Source organism: Gopherus flavomarginatus, chromosome 9 (assembly GCF_025201925.1).
Source record: "Gopherus flavomarginatus isolate rGopFla2 chromosome 9, rGopFla2.mat.asm, whole genome shotgun sequence".
In the NCBI taxonomy this organism is placed as follows: Eukaryota; Metazoa; Chordata; order Testudines; family Testudinidae; genus Gopherus; species Gopherus flavomarginatus.
Window position 1 is genome coordinate 22,183,699 of NC_066625.1, and position 16,533 is coordinate 22,200,231.

A 16,533-nucleotide genomic window follows, 5' to 3' on the forward strand; every position below is an offset into this window, starting at 1 on the left:
TAGCTTGACAAACTGTTCCTTGCATTAGAATGCCCAAATTATCGAATGCGGCATTATCAATCTTTTATCCGCATCATAACAGAAAAGGTTTTTTCATGGATTTTCTGCCTTTCCATGTACTTATGGTCGTAGAACATCCATGTGGCAACTACAGCATTTGCTTATATGGAAAAATAATATTAGGAAATTATTTTATGTCTTAGCTGTCTTTTAATGCTTGCAAGGTAGTCTCACTGTACTTCTAAGCTTTATGTTTGTGCTTTATTTTCCATGAAGATGTCTGCAGAAATGTACGTGGTTCTGAAGAAGTTAATTACAACTGCCAATGGCAAATATAGGCAATTTGTGCATTATTTTTGTGGCACCCACAAAAATGCCTTTAAAAATTCTTGTCAGTGACATGCAGTTAAAAATATGAATATAGTATTGGAACAGTGTATAGACTATAACAATTAAAATATTGGTCAGGTTTGAGAGCATAACTCCTTTAATAGGTCACTTTAATATAGCAATATATAGTACAAGATATATATATATATATATATATATATATATATATATATATATAACTTGTACAAAAGACAAATTAAAGTATTGATGTATAAACTGTCATATTTCCAAACTTTGAACTCAGTGTAAAATAAGGATAACAGTAGAGAGGAACATCTGATTGCAGTCTTCCCAGTAATACAGGCCTTCTTATCTTGTTCCTTCCTCGTATCCTCCTCTCTCTCCTTTATCTCCTTTGCTGTCATCTTCATTCCAGTTTTCAGAGATCTACATGCAGTCTTCAGGATTCCTTGCTATCTCCCAGTGTTCCTAGTGCTAATGTCTTCTCTTTTGTGACATATGAACTGCAAGTGATCACCTTCTGGTATTTTTCAGGGTAGACTTTCTTGTTAATCGTGTTGTATTTGATCTGAGTCTGTTCTCTCAATCATTTTGGAATTGTTTCAGGATCAAAATGGTACTTAAAAACCCCATTTTTTTAACATACAAAACATATCATTTCCCCCTAAATCTTTTTTATTTGTATCGTCTGTTACTCTGTTATCAACTCAGTTTAACTAATAATTTGCTCACTATTTTATTGTATTTTATAGCAACAAAGAATCTGTAAAATAATAATCTGGTGTATCTGTAATTGGGTAAGAATATATTGACCTTGCCAAATTTTCATATAGGTCCCTTGAGCAATGTTTGTATTCTACTTGCCTGGAAGTCCTTCTTTGGCTGTGCCCAGTTTCTCAGCAGTATAATTTTTCTCATGCGTAATAAGTTTTTGGACTAAGGCAATGGGAAAATTGAGTTGATTTATGCAAGAGTTCTTACATAGTAAGTTTTTTTTTTTTCACAGTTAAAATCAGTGTGAAATCAGATGTATTACAGCACAAATGAATATGATCTTATATATTATGGACTTAAGCAAAATGTCATTTAAAATAATTGACAGATATCGTATATTGTAAGCAGTTTGCAAACATCAGATTTTTAGAGGATAGAGCCAACTTGAAAACAGTTATGATGCACATAATTGTGATGCCTTGTGTCTCTGAAATAACCCCTATGTGGGCTAATTATATTTTTTGATCCTTAAAAACGTAAAGAATTAATTCTATCACCAAATGGACCCATTTTTTTTCAGACTGTTGGTTGATTGATAAGGTTTCCAACTGTCAAAATGCCAAGATGATAATGTTTTTAAGGAGTCCTGAAGTCCCTACACGTTTATATCCTCTTATGTATGAAATTTTGACCTGGTCTCTATTTCCCATCTAGTTTCCATCTGCTTCCTATCTAAGGAAGAATACTGAAGAAGATAGTGAAGGGATTCATCTGAATTATGCCTAACTCACTCATCGTGAAGTCCTGGCCACGTCAATAGCTTCCCTGTTTTGGCTTACTCTCCAAAAAGATCTTTTAGGTCAGGAGTCTGCACTCCCCTGTGTCTTGCAGCATTGCTGCTGCATGGGCTTTCCTGAAAAGAGAAGGTGATTACTACTCTTTTCAATTTCCATTAAAAAAAGATCTGCACCATATGTTTATTATAGTATGAGGAGAAGTCTTCAACTCTTTTGCAAAGAAAGAAAAGTGAAATCATTGTGCTGCCCAATTGTGGACAGTTCTTGTGGTTTCAGACTGAAGTGCTCCATCATTAGACATAAGTTAGGGTCTGTGGGATCTCACCCTACATATTGAGGGGTTGTTTGTTTGTTTGTTTGTTTGTTTGTTTGTTTTAGAGTAGCTAACAGCATTTCAGAATGAGGTTCCCTCTGTCTCACTGGGAGATCAACCTGGGCCTGAATACAGTTCTCTGAGCTTGTTAGAAAATATGTTTTGATGCAAAAGATGGCCATTTGATCAGCTAGGAGAGGGGGGAGAATTACAGCACTCTTATTAGGCATGTAGCTTTAGTTAATTTACCCCCAATACAAACTGTTCATTAAAACTATTCCACATTTTAAATCTAAGATCCTTTCAATTTTTCACCTTAGTTAGGAAATCTCCTTACCCTCTTTGCATCCTGCAGTTAGTAAAGAGAATGGAAAAGGCGTCACACCTTTAGCATTAAGAAGACATTGCATATTTGTCTTACCTGTACCTTAGTATTCAGGAGGTCCAATTATATCATTTTTGTATTGTGTTGAGAGGATACAAAAAGTGGACAATGTCCATTCTTTTGGCTTAGCGTAAGAAGACTTGAAAAACAAAATTAAGAAAAAGTAACCTTTTCTCCTGTGGCATATATAGTAACGTTAAAACTCAAAACATTCATATTATGCCAGTTTCTGAAAACACATATTTGCATAACTGTGAAGTCAATGGGCCTGCTTGTAAGAAAACTTAAACTTGTGCTTGCATGGTTAGGGCCAAAGAGAATTGTCAATACTTCAAGATGCCTTGCATACCAAATAATATTTAAATACTTCTTGATATAGTAAACAGTAAAATATTTAAAATCTTCTTAAATATTGTTGAAAAACTTTGCAGCCTATACTATTCTATTTAAAATTGTGATATGTTATATATTTTCTGTATTTTATTTTCCTGTGAAAACAGACTGGTTAACTCATCCTCCTTATTTGACACAAAGTTAATTCTCTAGTAATTACATCAAAATCATTTCAAAAGTTAGTTGTGGTGATGCAAACAGAGAACTGTGGCATTCAGTATTACCCATCAGAACTTAATGAATCCTTAAAAGATCACATTTTCTTTCAGACATTCTTAATATTAAAGAACGAGGAAAAAGAAATACATAAAGTAGTAGTTTTTTCAAAGAGCTGAAGTGCTAGCCTTCCTTGATGAGGATGGGAATTGTGCCCATAAAATACACTAAAATACACTCGAATTGTTGGCATAATTCAGACTACTTAAATATACAGCTTGTGTCTGCTGTCAGGTAGTTAAAGGTGGAAATATTCATATTTTCACCCATAGTTTAATTGCGGTTGCAAATTGTGTCCACTGAAAAGGAGGGGTACCCACTTGAAAATGTTGTCCAAAATTATATTACATAAGTGGAAAATTTTCTAGGCAGAGGAGTTAATAATCAAAAAAATTCCTTTTGAACGTGTGGTAAGGTAGAAGTACATTACAGATGTATAGAAATACTTACGTAAAATCAATTTACGTGATTGGTACACTTAGTAGAGGGAAGTTTAGATCCTGTTTGAGCATTGTAATTGAATATTCATTTTTTATGCACAGAATGGAGTCAACAAAGATATAGGGCAAGTATTTTGTGCTCACATTAGCATGTAAATCAAAACACCCTAGTTTATGAATAAGGATACAATTTGGTCACGGAGGTCATAGTTTCTGTGACTTTAATGAACTTCCATGACTTCTTCGGCTTCAGGCCCCGCTGCAGCGACTGTGGCAGAGGCTGGAGTTGTCAGCCCCCACCCTTCCCTATGGGGCTCAGGCTTCGGTCCCCCTAGGCAGTCAGCTGCCCCTCCCACTTCCTACTCCCGATTATTTTTAGTAAAAGTCACAGACAGATCCTGGGCAATAAATAAAAAATCACGGAAGCCCACGACCTGTCTGTGACTTTTACTAAAAATAACCATGACAAAATCTTAACTTGATTTATGAATACACAAGAACTCTATCAGTTGTACACTCTTTTGTTATGTGACAGGCAAAAGTTGTTCATAGAATTAAAAATATGTTTAGGGTCTTGCGACTAAGGTCTTACGAATAAGTCTCTTAACATTTAAGTGATCCTGACCATATTATTTTTTTTAAATAAATGTTTGTCCTTTAGCCTTGTATTGAAAAATCACAGCTGTAAATTATAACTTTGCTTAAGCTGGTCATCTACACATTTAAGGATATACCTTGTATTAAAACACATGCACACAAGAGGATTGCAGTTCAGTGGAATCTTGCAGCCAACAGCAAACTGAGAGCACACATCATTACTGCAAAATATCATAGAATTTACTCATATTTGCAGCAGAATAAGTTTGTCATTACCACAAAAATCAAGTCCTGATGGTGCCAAAGAATTCCAGGGGGCCTGAAGAAAAACTACTTCAACCTCCTGGTTGACACTGTGAAAAGGTATGTTGGTGACTAATATAAAAGATAAAAAGGTTCATGCTGGTGAGAATGGGAAATCAGAAAGACTGTGTAGAAGGAAATGCTCTGGACTGACTGCTGGAAACAAGAGGAAAAGTTACTGCCTCATGAGTGTAGTGCAAAAGGAAAAAATAGAAATCTGCCATTTTAAAAATTTATTACAGGGAGTAAGATCTGTGTGTAGCAAAGGTAGTGCATGTACATTTTGTAATGTGAACAGTGTCACAGGAATCAGTTGCTTTCAAATTGTCCCTTACTTGTTTTTAAGATTTGCAGCTATGCTGAATAAATGTGCTTTTGCAAAATAGGACCTGCTTTATTCTTCAGGTAATTTTCTTTATAGACAGCTGTTTGTTCAGTGATGAAACTTAATGAGTAATGAATCTGCCTGTCAGGCCAACATAAAGTAGTTCCACAGCCTCCAGCAGTGTTTAGAAAGAGATACCACAGCAACTATTTGCCTTAGGTATCAGCAAAGGCTGCTCCTTCAGCAACTGCTAGATTTATTTTTAACTGCTTGACTCAGTGTTTGTCAGATGATTCCGATGATCAAGCTGCATGCTGAAACATAGAAGTACGGAGGAAGCCAGGATAGCTAAAAGGGAAAGGAGAGTGGTTGTCTGGGAAAGGGGGTGGGATTTGGGAGTTTTGCTTCAGAAGCTCTGTTTCCCTGTCTGGAAGAGCTTTAAGGGCTTCAAGCAGATTGAGTGTATTTGTAGATCAGACTGGGAAGTAAAGAGTAATGGCTGCTTCCAGCTGCTTAAAGACATAATTGCTCAATTATTGTGAGAAGGAACTGTGGACTAGAGTATCCAGAACAGTGTACTGCTGGGTAGCAAATTAGTCTTTTTCCTATGTTGGATGTTGCCATTCAAAGGAGTCTCATCATGATTGATAGCTCCAAGAAGCAACAGCAGAGCTTTCCAGAGATTTTACCTACTGAAGATATTGAGACATTGAAAGAAAAGGAATGTCTTGAGGTGAACAGCCAGAAAAGTCTCAAGGAAGGTCAGTTATTTGCTGGGGGTGGGGAATGCAGACATGCTACAGTAGATTCAGTCTGTAAGTTCCTGCTCTAAAATTCTCTGTATAATTTTTTTTTCATGCATGCATGCAAATACTCTGTTCCCTTTTCAGATCTTTTAAAGGGCCAGGTTCATTATTATTTATTTTATTCAGTAGCTCTCAATTAAATGCTAATAGCTGAACAGTAGTTAAGTTCGAAAGGAAATTTAGTAGTAAGTGATCATTTCACAGTGATACCCAAATGCATTTGTTCAGTTCATGGCACATGTTGAAATGTACCCTGAAAGGATTTCACAAATTGCTTTTAACTAAAGAGAATAGAACTAAGGATTTTTAAACAACCATGTGCATCTTCCTCATTTTTAGCAAGGGATGCTGTTGCTTTCTCCTTACTTCTGCCTATTTACACAGTTTGCTTTTTTTCCTGTTTTATAATTGTTTAAATTTGTTTTTCAGCTACATAATGGGAATCTAAGCTTGCATTGTTTCTTAAATAGTTCTGTACACTGTGCAGTTAATTGGCAAAGCAACGTTAACATGAATTAGCTTGTAACAATCCAGCAATCTACTGAGGCATATAGTATTATTATTCAGTACTGACAACTATTTTAATTGCCACCTCGTATGTATCTTGAGTAGTTTTCTTAGTATCATTCATTGGGCTGTAGCAGAAATTTTGCCAGGAGACTGCTGGTGCCCAGTTCCCTGATGCACTTGGAGATAACTGGATCATACGGAAGGAGGAGGAAGAGGCTGATAGAGCCCCACTGCTTAGAGTACAGCTCCTCAATTTCAGATGCTGTCATCCTCAACATAACTTGTAGTCCTTTGCAGTTGAAACTCCAACAACATTTACCCTACTCAGGCAGCCAGAAAGTCCTCTTTTTTAGTAGACAAATTTTCTTCTTCCCCTGTATGCCTTCTTTCATTGGCCTTCCTCATACCACTGGGCTCTCTGGATGATCTGTAGTTGAGCTAGAGTGCTTTCCTTGGTTCCTGTGAGATAGAACTGACATTTTGTCCCTTCAGGAAACTATGCCTTCTGAATTGAAATAATTTAAGCATAAGGATCTAAAATATATTGGTAAATTTTAAGAAGGGAAAATTGCATTGAGGTTTTTACTAGACCAGATCAGAACATGCTTGCCAGTTTTTCCTAAACAAAAATATTGAAACTTTTCAACCAGTTCTAGATATGACCAAGGAGAAAACATATTTTATATTTGTTGCTTTTAAAGACAGACTACTTTTCATTGACATGTGGAAAAACACCAAGATAGAAAAAAGTGTTCAGTGTCTGTGTGGGTAAATACTTGTAGTTGAGAGCATAACAATTCTGCCCCTTCTATTGTAGGGGACAGCCAATATCAATGCAGTAATAAAAAAGACAGCTTACACTGGATTTTCTTGCCATAATGTGTATCATCACAATTACAGGTTTCTTGCAACTCCAAACTCAGTTAAAGTAATCAAAGCTCAATAGAAAACCTACAGTGGGGAAATAGGGACTAAGGAGAAAAGGCAGAAGAACTTGAAGGGTAGAGAAAAAATGCGTATTGTAACAGAAAAGATGGGGAAGAAAAGAGAGCTATAACATGAGGAAATAAAGGGGACGAACAGAATGAGAGAAAGCAGTGAAAGAACCAATAAACAGAGGAGTGGGATGGGTTAATAAATAACCATGTAATTAACATTCTTTGTTATATATTTTAAAACCGACTACACCAGAATTGCACATATGTAGAATAATGTACTCCAGCTGTACATTACAAGGTTGTAATTCCATCAGAGTGGTGACAAACCACAAGTATTGAATCCTGCAATAGCCTAAGCTTATGTATGTCTTTGGGATTACATTATTTAATATTAATGTGGTTGAAAATTGAAGTTCTCCCAACCTCTTTCTCTTTCTTTTTCTGAATTTTTTCAGCATACTTGTGTATTTGCCTTCCTTCCCCCTACAAATTTTTGCCACTCGACAGCTTGAATTTTAAAATGAATTGTGCTCTAAAAGGTACATAAGTATAGTAAAGAAAAAAAAATTAAATTTATTTCATACTTTGACATTAATTACTGAACAATGAAGGAAATTTCTATTTTATTGATCTGATTTAACATTAATTAATCTGGTTTGACATTAATTACTGAACAATGAAGGAAATTTCTATTTTATTAATCTGGTTTAGGATGCCGTATATACTACATTCCAAATCTGCCTTGATATTCTAGTGACACAAACAAAAAGGTTCAGCTTTGTTCTTGTAATTTATAATGTCACCAGAATATTTTAAGGGCTATACTAATGTATGCAGTTCAGATATATAGTTCTATATTATTTTTATGTAAGTAACACTGTAAATCATTTATTTGAACTATATTTGTTAGAACAGGATTTTCTAAAATAAGATAATTTGAAATTTTAATGATTACTCTCCTATTAAAATAAAGATTTGGCTACTTCCACCATCCCTTACCTTGAAATCCTTTTGGATGGGGGATTTTACAGATGGTATTCACTAATGGTGAGATCAGTGATGATTCTCACAGGAAAACTCAAGAATGAAGAAAGTAGAATTCTGCTGGCAATCCAGTATTGGTTAGGTGTTTTTTTGTAATTCTAGATGATAACCTTTTGAAAGTCCTAATGTGTTTTGCTTAAGCATGCTAAATTTAAAATCCCTGCACAGTAAAGTTAATTTCTCACTAATCAAGAATATTGTAAACGTTTCCCTTTTTGATTAGCTATCCTTAATAAGAGAAAAAATGTTTCTGTTGCTGAGTGTTAAAAATGAAACCCACACTAATTTAAAAATGCTACTGTATAAAATAAAGGGCATTAGGAGTTTAGATGATGACATTCTTTTCTTTGCTTACAATAATAAACACCTTACAAGGTACATTTCATAACTTCCTGTTGCAGACCAGAGGGAGGAAATCCTAACTACCCTACTTTCCTGTAAACAACCTCAGGCAGGACTACTTTGCTTTCCATCTATTTTCAGTGAAAAGAATTCAAGATCTAAATTCTACATGTAGATTTGGCTAGAAATTTTCACTGTATTAACAAACAAGAAATCTTTTAAAACTGTTAGTGTAATTTCATGGTAATATCTAATCATGTAATTGTATTTCAGTGTCAGAAGTGCTTAAGTCACTTAGAAACTTAAGTTCCATTATAAGTCAATGGGAGTTAAGTTCCTAAATGTCTTCAGTGCTTTTGCAAATTTGATCCTGGATTCTTCTATTGTAGAATAGCATATTTATATTACAGTAGTACCTAACAAGGATCAGCTGAGATCAGGGACCCAATATGCATACTCAGAAATAAGAGACAGTTCTTGCCCTGAAGAATTTACAGTCTAAATAGACACGAGAGAAAAGGTAGAAGAAAGGGAAAATAGTATTATTCACATTTAAAGAACAGAGAGTTCAGAGTCCTGTCCTGTCCTGCAAAGATTTATGAACGTGCTTAATTCTATATGCTGTGCGTAATCCCATTTAAGACAGTGAGTCTACTCACAGGACCTGATTCAGGAAACTGTTCTTCAGCAATCACTTTAGTATGTAAGTAACTTCAAGCACATGGCTAAGTCTCATTGCTTTTAAAGGTAAGCACATGCTTAAGTACTTTGCTAAATCAAGATTACTGTGCATAAAGTTAATCATGTTTACATGAGCCTTTGTGGGATTAAAGACACAGTGTGTCAAGGAGTAAATCTGTGGTACATTTGGAAGTTGAATCCAGGTTTGATGAGTTCCAGTCCAGTACCTTAACCACAAGACCATCCTTTCTCTCTGGACCTTAAGGCTATATGAGGACGTGTGAATGAGTTTTTGAAAAAAGAAAGAAAGTCTCAGCAACTATTTAACAAATGGTTAGAAAAATACCCATAATTTTTGTTTATATGACTGTACAGAATTTCACAAAATCTTTGGGGGTTTTTAAACATTAATTTCTCCTCTTTCTCCACACAAAGCAGAGGAAGATTATTTTCTCATTATGTAAATTTGGAAAAAAATTGTGGGAAGTGTAGATTTTATATCTAGAACAGTCTTTGCAGCAGGGATTGTAACAACTTAAATTTGAAGATAAATTTATGTCCTGACTTGTTTCCGAGCAGTAAATGTTCCATAGCAATAATATATGACTCAGATTGTCCCGTTCCTCAGTTATTGATGAATGACAGGATAGACCTTCTGGGTTACATTGTCTAATAGTTTTTTTTTTTAATGTCAGAAAAATTGCCTTTAAATAATTTTCCTTTCAGTGTACCTTTTCATTTTCTACCTGCATGCAATGGAGCGCTTCCTCTGGAGACACTTACACAGTGATGTTGGCTGATATACAAAAGCCTGCAATCTCTGAGGTACAGTTTCCAGTTTATGGGTTCCTGCAGGGTTTTTCAGAATTTCTTTCAAGAATCCTGAAAAGTTTCTATGGAACTACTGTGTCATGCATAGAGATTCTGTAAGCTCTGCAAAGCACTCAACAGTGTAAATTCCAACTGTTTGCACTTATTCACTACACTTCTCAGCTGATGAAACTAAAAGGAACAAAGGACACGCTCCTCAGAATGTGAATGCATAAAAGGCTCTAGACGTTTCCAACTGGTTTTGAAGTATGTTCTATTATTTACCAGAAAAGGAACTGTGTGTAAAGTGGATAAGCAACGTATATATTAATTTAATAATAATAATAATGAACTCTATACAGAACTCTGATTCTAATAATTTAAATTACCTTAACATACATAAAAGTCTCAGATTTCGAACCTATTATGAATGTATTCTTGTGCTGAGCTGAACTTTTTGTCACAAACTGTCAGCAGACTAAGATGGCAACTTTCTACTTCATAATGGATTAGTTATTTTTATTATATTAAATATTTCAGATATTATTTATTTACTTCTTGTAATAGACAGGAAGTGAGAACAAAACCCTTTATTACGTTTCAGTATTGCCTGTGAAATTCTATGCAGTTAATCTCTAGGCACTTCCCCCAGATCACAGGCAGCTTAACACTTCTGTTATAATGGATTTACTCTTTCTGGAATGGAAACCAAAAGAATACGGTATTATCGTCAATTTGTGAATGCTATGGAAACCAAAAGAACACAATGTGATCATCAAATTTGTGACTTTGGAAACATACAGGATGAGTAATACAGAGTGAGGAAACAACATATTCCATAATCCTTCACAAGCCTCAAGAGTGAATAATAAATAGCAGAAAGAATAGCTACTCTCCAAAACATCCTCATTGTTACATTTTGAATTTTCAGTTTAATATATCCAGCAATTAAACATTCTCTGAAAATTTCTAACATTTCTAATATTTAATTCCAAAGTATTTTATAACTATATAAATACGGTACCACATCATTGAAATGCCCATTCCTTGGAGATGGAGGGTCGCAATTACATATGATACAGAATTTTGGCATAATTCCCTTCTCTTTAGGAAAGTGTCATGGAATCTTTAAAGTCCATGCAGAGCAAACGGGACCTTGGTTTTTTATGTAGTATTCAAAATATACAAATTATAATTAACTACCTTTTGGTTCGTTCATGTAGCTAGGAAAGATAAAGGACTGATTTGACCTTCCTTGGATTTGAACCTCTGGCGTCAGTATTCTAGGCATTCCAAACTTTATGTTTAGAGTACAGTATTTAGCTATATCATTCACTTAGCTCTTGATACATTATTTTATGCTGCTTTATTGTGACTTTACTCTCTGATTGTGTCTTATATTTCAGAGTCACAATGTCAAATAACTACTGTTACAGGTATATTGTTACTTCAAAAAAGTATCTAAATCCTCTTCTATAGAAGTGATAGATCTATCCAGAGAATGTTTTGTGTCCATTTGTACTGTGGCTCTATATTTCATGCTCAGCATCCTAGAGAGACTTTAGCTCACGAAGAGCAGGAAAAGTTGCTTTAAACTAATTGCTGTTACACACACACACACACACACACACACACACACACACACACACACACACACACACACACACACACACACACACACACACACACACACACACACACACACACACACCAAAACCCCACCACAGCCTTCTTGTGGAACAGCAATTAATTTAAAGGAATCTGTCCCGTTTTCAGCCCTGTCTGTTTCCATGGCAGCCAGAGCAGCACCCAGCAGCAGCATTGTAAGAATTCTTGTTAATTTCCAAGGCAGAATGCTGAAAATGCCATTTTCCCAACATCATCTATGTTCTTATCTACTAATATCTGCAGTGTTTTAACTTCGGGAGAAATAATTAGATAAGAGTATAGACAGCATTTAAAACATATATATTTCTAGCTACATTATTTTATTTTTGCCTTTTCCACAGGTATAATCATTTGAGAGGTTTATACATTATTTTACTAGTCCCTCCCTAGAGACTTACAGTTTTTATAATAAATCCCCTAAACAGCCTGAACTTTCAACTGCCATTTGGATGCCTCCTTTCATAACACCTACTTTAAAAAAACAAACTGTGTATGTTCTATCTGAAATTCATAGGATTTGGAATTAGTACTAGGATTACTGTGCACAATGTGAGCTCTGGTTTTGTTCAAGACAAGGAGCAGTGATGAAAGCCTGTCAATCAGTATAGATAGCATTGTTCCTACAGGACAGCTATCAATTTATTTTTGGCCTCTTTACATTCCAGTTCTTTTGATTACATATGACTACTTGGAGACACCTTTTCCATAGCATGCAAATTACCAATTCATCCTATGAATACTGCAGCAGCTGAATATCACTTATCTTGACTTTAATAATGGTGTATTTACTTAAGATGCTTTAATAATACCATACCTCTTATTTTCATCAGTTCTACCTTTCGTGCAATTATTATTACTCCAGAAATAAGACAAATGAATTTGTCACTCTTCAGTAGACCATACATAAAATGCAATGTGACATATTGATGATAGTAAATTTGCTTCTTTATATATGCTTGCCTCCATGTACTCAAACAGCAAGGCATTCAATGACATGCTGCAGGGCCTTTTTCCTTTGTCGCTGTTCATTTTTAACCTTTTGCCCTCCCTTGAATCTTACAGTATGTGAACTCGTAACAATACTCATTGTTGGGAGCTGGAGCGCAATTAAACTACTTTTATGTAATCCACAACTAGACCGAAATGTATCTCAGAACAGTAAAGTACATTCTGTTACATATATGGTTGCCAGAGAACCCTTTCCTCCCTACACACCATCTTCTTTATTCCTTTGTCTGTAGATGTAGAGATTATGCTAACACTAAATGAATTAATAGTGGGAACTCTAACCTCTGTGGAATAGATTCTCGCCCGATGAAAAGCTGCACAAAACCACTGAAGTCAATAGACAGACCTATACTGATTTTTAAACCAGTTGATCTGACATTCTGATTGTAAGGAATTAACATATTTTTTCAATTAAGTACCAAAGAAACCACTCAGTAATAATGGGATAAAGGTAAACAGAATTGATTTTGTTAGAAAGTAGTCATTTTAAGTGATTAATATGTTGACTCCCATTGTGTCAAATTTATAAGGAGCCTTTACTAAGAATCTGAAAGCCAAATGTTAATGTTGCAATCAAATGTTGATTTTAAAAAAATTACACAATCTAGAGCTAATCAGTGATTTGGCTGACAGTTCATAGCTGTTGTTCAGAGGCCGTTGTGAGACTTTATTCGCTCAATTAGCAGCATTGTGGAGGAGATATGTCAGATCCTATAAGTTACAAAACAGTTGTGTCTGTCTTCAGTAGCCTAGTTTGTGCATTGGTGCTAACATAGGCCTTATTTCTCCAAACAGTTAAATATGTGCTTGACTTTAAGCATGCTAGTAGTCTGATTGAAGTGAATGGAAATTATAACATGCTTAAAATTATGTACACTCTTCAAGACTTAGTGGGTTGGAATAATTTACCGAAGTTTGTAGTGGATTCACCGTCACTGATAATTTTGAAATCAAGATTGGATGTTTCCCTAAAAGATATATTCTAGAAGTTGTTATGGAAGAGTCCTATGGCCTGTGCCGTACAGATGATCAGACTAGATGATCACAATGGTCCTTCTGGCCTTGGAATCTATGAATCTAAGGTTCTGGCCCAGGGCCTTTGAGACAGAGTGATTCTTGGCTCTCTCTTCAGTGGTATGAGTGATATTATGTGGATAATTATGCTTGATTCAGGAAGTGGTCATCATTATTGTTTGTCACTTCAACACCATAGCCAAGACCCAGTATTGTCACTACTTCTTCAAGTGCTGTCCCTGTGGGTGCTCCACTCCAGGTGATGGTGTGTTCTGGCTCTTTTGATCAGAGATCTTTGGTAGCAGTGCCTGGCTGGGACTTGTGCGCCCAGCTGCTATCTTGAGATCTCGTTAGAGTCTGCTTGAGCGCGCACGTTCCGTGCCCCTCTCAGTTCCTTCTCAACCGTCCTCAATGAAGGAAACAATTGGAAAGAATATAGAAATAGTAACATCCCAGTTGTTTCCCTTCCCTTAGAATAGTTACTTAGTTTTAAAACAAAACAAAACCCTTTTTTCCTCAAGCTTGTCTCCCATGGAGACACTCTTCCCCCACCATTCCTAGTTCAATAATGCCAGGGGCTTCAGGATTTAAGAAATGCTGGAGTCCGATGGACACTCACATTTGTGTGAAGTGCCTCGGCGAGACACACATCCCTGCCAAGTGTGTCCATTGCACGAGTCTCAAAACCAGTGCTCATCGTAACAGGGACCTGCGGCTGAGAATGCTTCTCATGCAGAAATCCCTGCAGCTGCCTGTGAAGACGGGCAATGTCAAACCCTCTCCCTCACACTCCCTAGCCAGGTCCGAACCTCTTCTCAGGCAAAGAGACAAGAAGCCCAACTGTCTCCAAGCAGAGACTTTCACAAAGGTAAAGGGTCTCCTGCGAGATCCTTCCTCTCAGTACTGACAGCGCCGAAGGCAGGTGCCTCCAACTGTCCCAGCACCTCAGCCACCGCTCCCATGGAGTGCAGAGGCAGGGACCCAACTTCCTGTGCCAGGAAGGTCTCCTTGGAACTGGTACTTTCGGCACCGAAAATAGACCCGGTACCAACAGTGTACTCTGCTTCAGTGCTGAAAATAACGTTGGCACCAAGCCTGTCTTCTGCTCAGATAGCAGCAGCAGACCTCCCGCAGGGCGCCTACAAGAGACCTGTGACACCAGGAAAAGCCAAACAAAAGTCTGTGCATATCTCTGAGGACAGATCGCGCGCAGCAGAGTCAAAGCCTAGGGAACAGCAACAACAGTTCCTAAGTCAGGATGACCTTTCAGGGGCACCTGAGCCTAACTCTCTGCTCCTGGACACACACAGCTCACTCTTTGACCAGGAGCTCTCCTCACCTGACCTGGCTATCTTTACTAACAGCAAGCCTGATATGCGGCAGCAGGTGGAGTGCTCCCCAGTTGCCTCTCCTCCTCCACTGGAACCTTTTGCACCTCAGATCACAGCTCACAACCACTAGCCTCAGTCTCCCTACTTCGTCCTCCTGGGGCGGCACCTAACATTTCTTATCTGATGCCTTGGCCTCATTGGTACCCTTGGCCAGCTCCTACTGCCACTCACCTTCATGCTTCTTCCACCAGACCACAAGCTCCTTCTGAGCCTCTGTCTCCAGCTCCGTCTACTTCTGGAGCACCTGAACTCCCCTCTGAAGTGGTGGGCTATGGACCATACCCTGATTCATCGACTCCTAACTCTCCATCAGCTCCAGACGGAGCCCTCATGCCGCCACCTCCACAGAATGTGGATGACTTCAAACAGTTTCAGGAACTTTTCAAGAGGGTGGCACTCAGCCAAGACATTCCTTTAGAGGAGGTCCAGGAGGCACAACACAAACGCCTCAAAATCCTCCAACCCTCTGCGCCCTCAAAGATGGCGCTTCCCATAAATGAAGCACTCCTCGAATCAGCTGATACTTTCTGGTAGACCCCAGCCTTTATCTTATCAACTATCAAAAAGGTTGAACGTAAATATTATGTTCTTGCTAAGGACATAGACTTCTTATTCTCCCATCCACAACCAAATTCTCTTGTAGTGGATGCAGCAACTCACAGGACAAAACAGCTGCACTACTGGCCCACCCCACAAGACCAGGACCTCAAACGCCTTGACATCTTGGGCCACAAGGTTTATACCTCCTCCACTCTGCAGTTCAGAACTGCAAACTATTCTGCCCTACTTGCAAGCTATGACTTCGATAACTACAAAAAACTCTTTGATTTTTACCTCCCATGTTCCAGAGGACAGGAGAGCAGACTTTAAGTCAGTCTTTGTCGAGGGCCAATTGGTCTGCAGAATGGCCCTACAAGCATCTCTGGACATGGCAGATACTGCTGCCCGTACTACTGCAATCACAGTGGTTATGCATAGATCTTCCTGGCTGTCTGCATCCAGTATCCTCAAAGATCTGCAGACCAAAGTGGAGGACCTCCCCTTTGATAAAGACAAACTCTTTTCCAAAAAAAACGACGAAGTCCTTCACACCATGAAAGACTCTAGAGCGACCCTGCACACTCTGGACATCTAGCCATCCCTTCCCATAAGACAACGGTATCAACCTTACCAGAGGCCACGCACGCAACAGTATCACTGGCCTCAGAACAGACCATACAATATACCCAGGAATCGCCCTAGACCTCCAAGGCACAGACAAAACCAAGCGCAAACAGGTACCTCCGACCCATTGGGACAGAAACAATTTTGAAGCGTTGGTCAAGGGTCTGCATGACCACCTCTTGACTCCATCGCCTACTTGCCCATTTGCTCACCGCCTCCAGGTTTTCCACCATGCCTGGCAGCAGATTACCCAGGACCATTGGGCCTGGAAATAGTTCAGTCTGGTTACTCTATCCCTTTTATATCATACCCTCCTATCCTAC

The 16,533-nt window shown here is 37.7% G+C and overlaps 1 protein-coding gene across 12 annotated transcripts in view; it reads left to right on the plus strand.

The window, feature by feature from the left end:
• Positions 1-16,533, plus strand: part of MRTFB (myocardin related transcription factor B) — a 435,216-nt gene that overhangs the window by 343,572 nt on the left and 75,111 nt on the right. For 3 of the 12 annotated variants that reach the window (XM_050967691.1, XM_050967696.1, XM_050967698.1), the window contains exon 1: positions 5,235-5,595. The exons of the other annotated variants lie outside the window; for them this stretch is intronic. In XM_050967691.1, coding sequence (XP_050823648.1) covers positions 5,442-5,595 — 154 coding nt within the window. In that variant the 5' untranslated portion in view covers positions 5,235-5,441. Of the gene's footprint in view, positions 1-5,234; positions 5,596-16,533 lie in introns of those variants that run through there. 12 annotated transcript variants of the gene reach the window in all.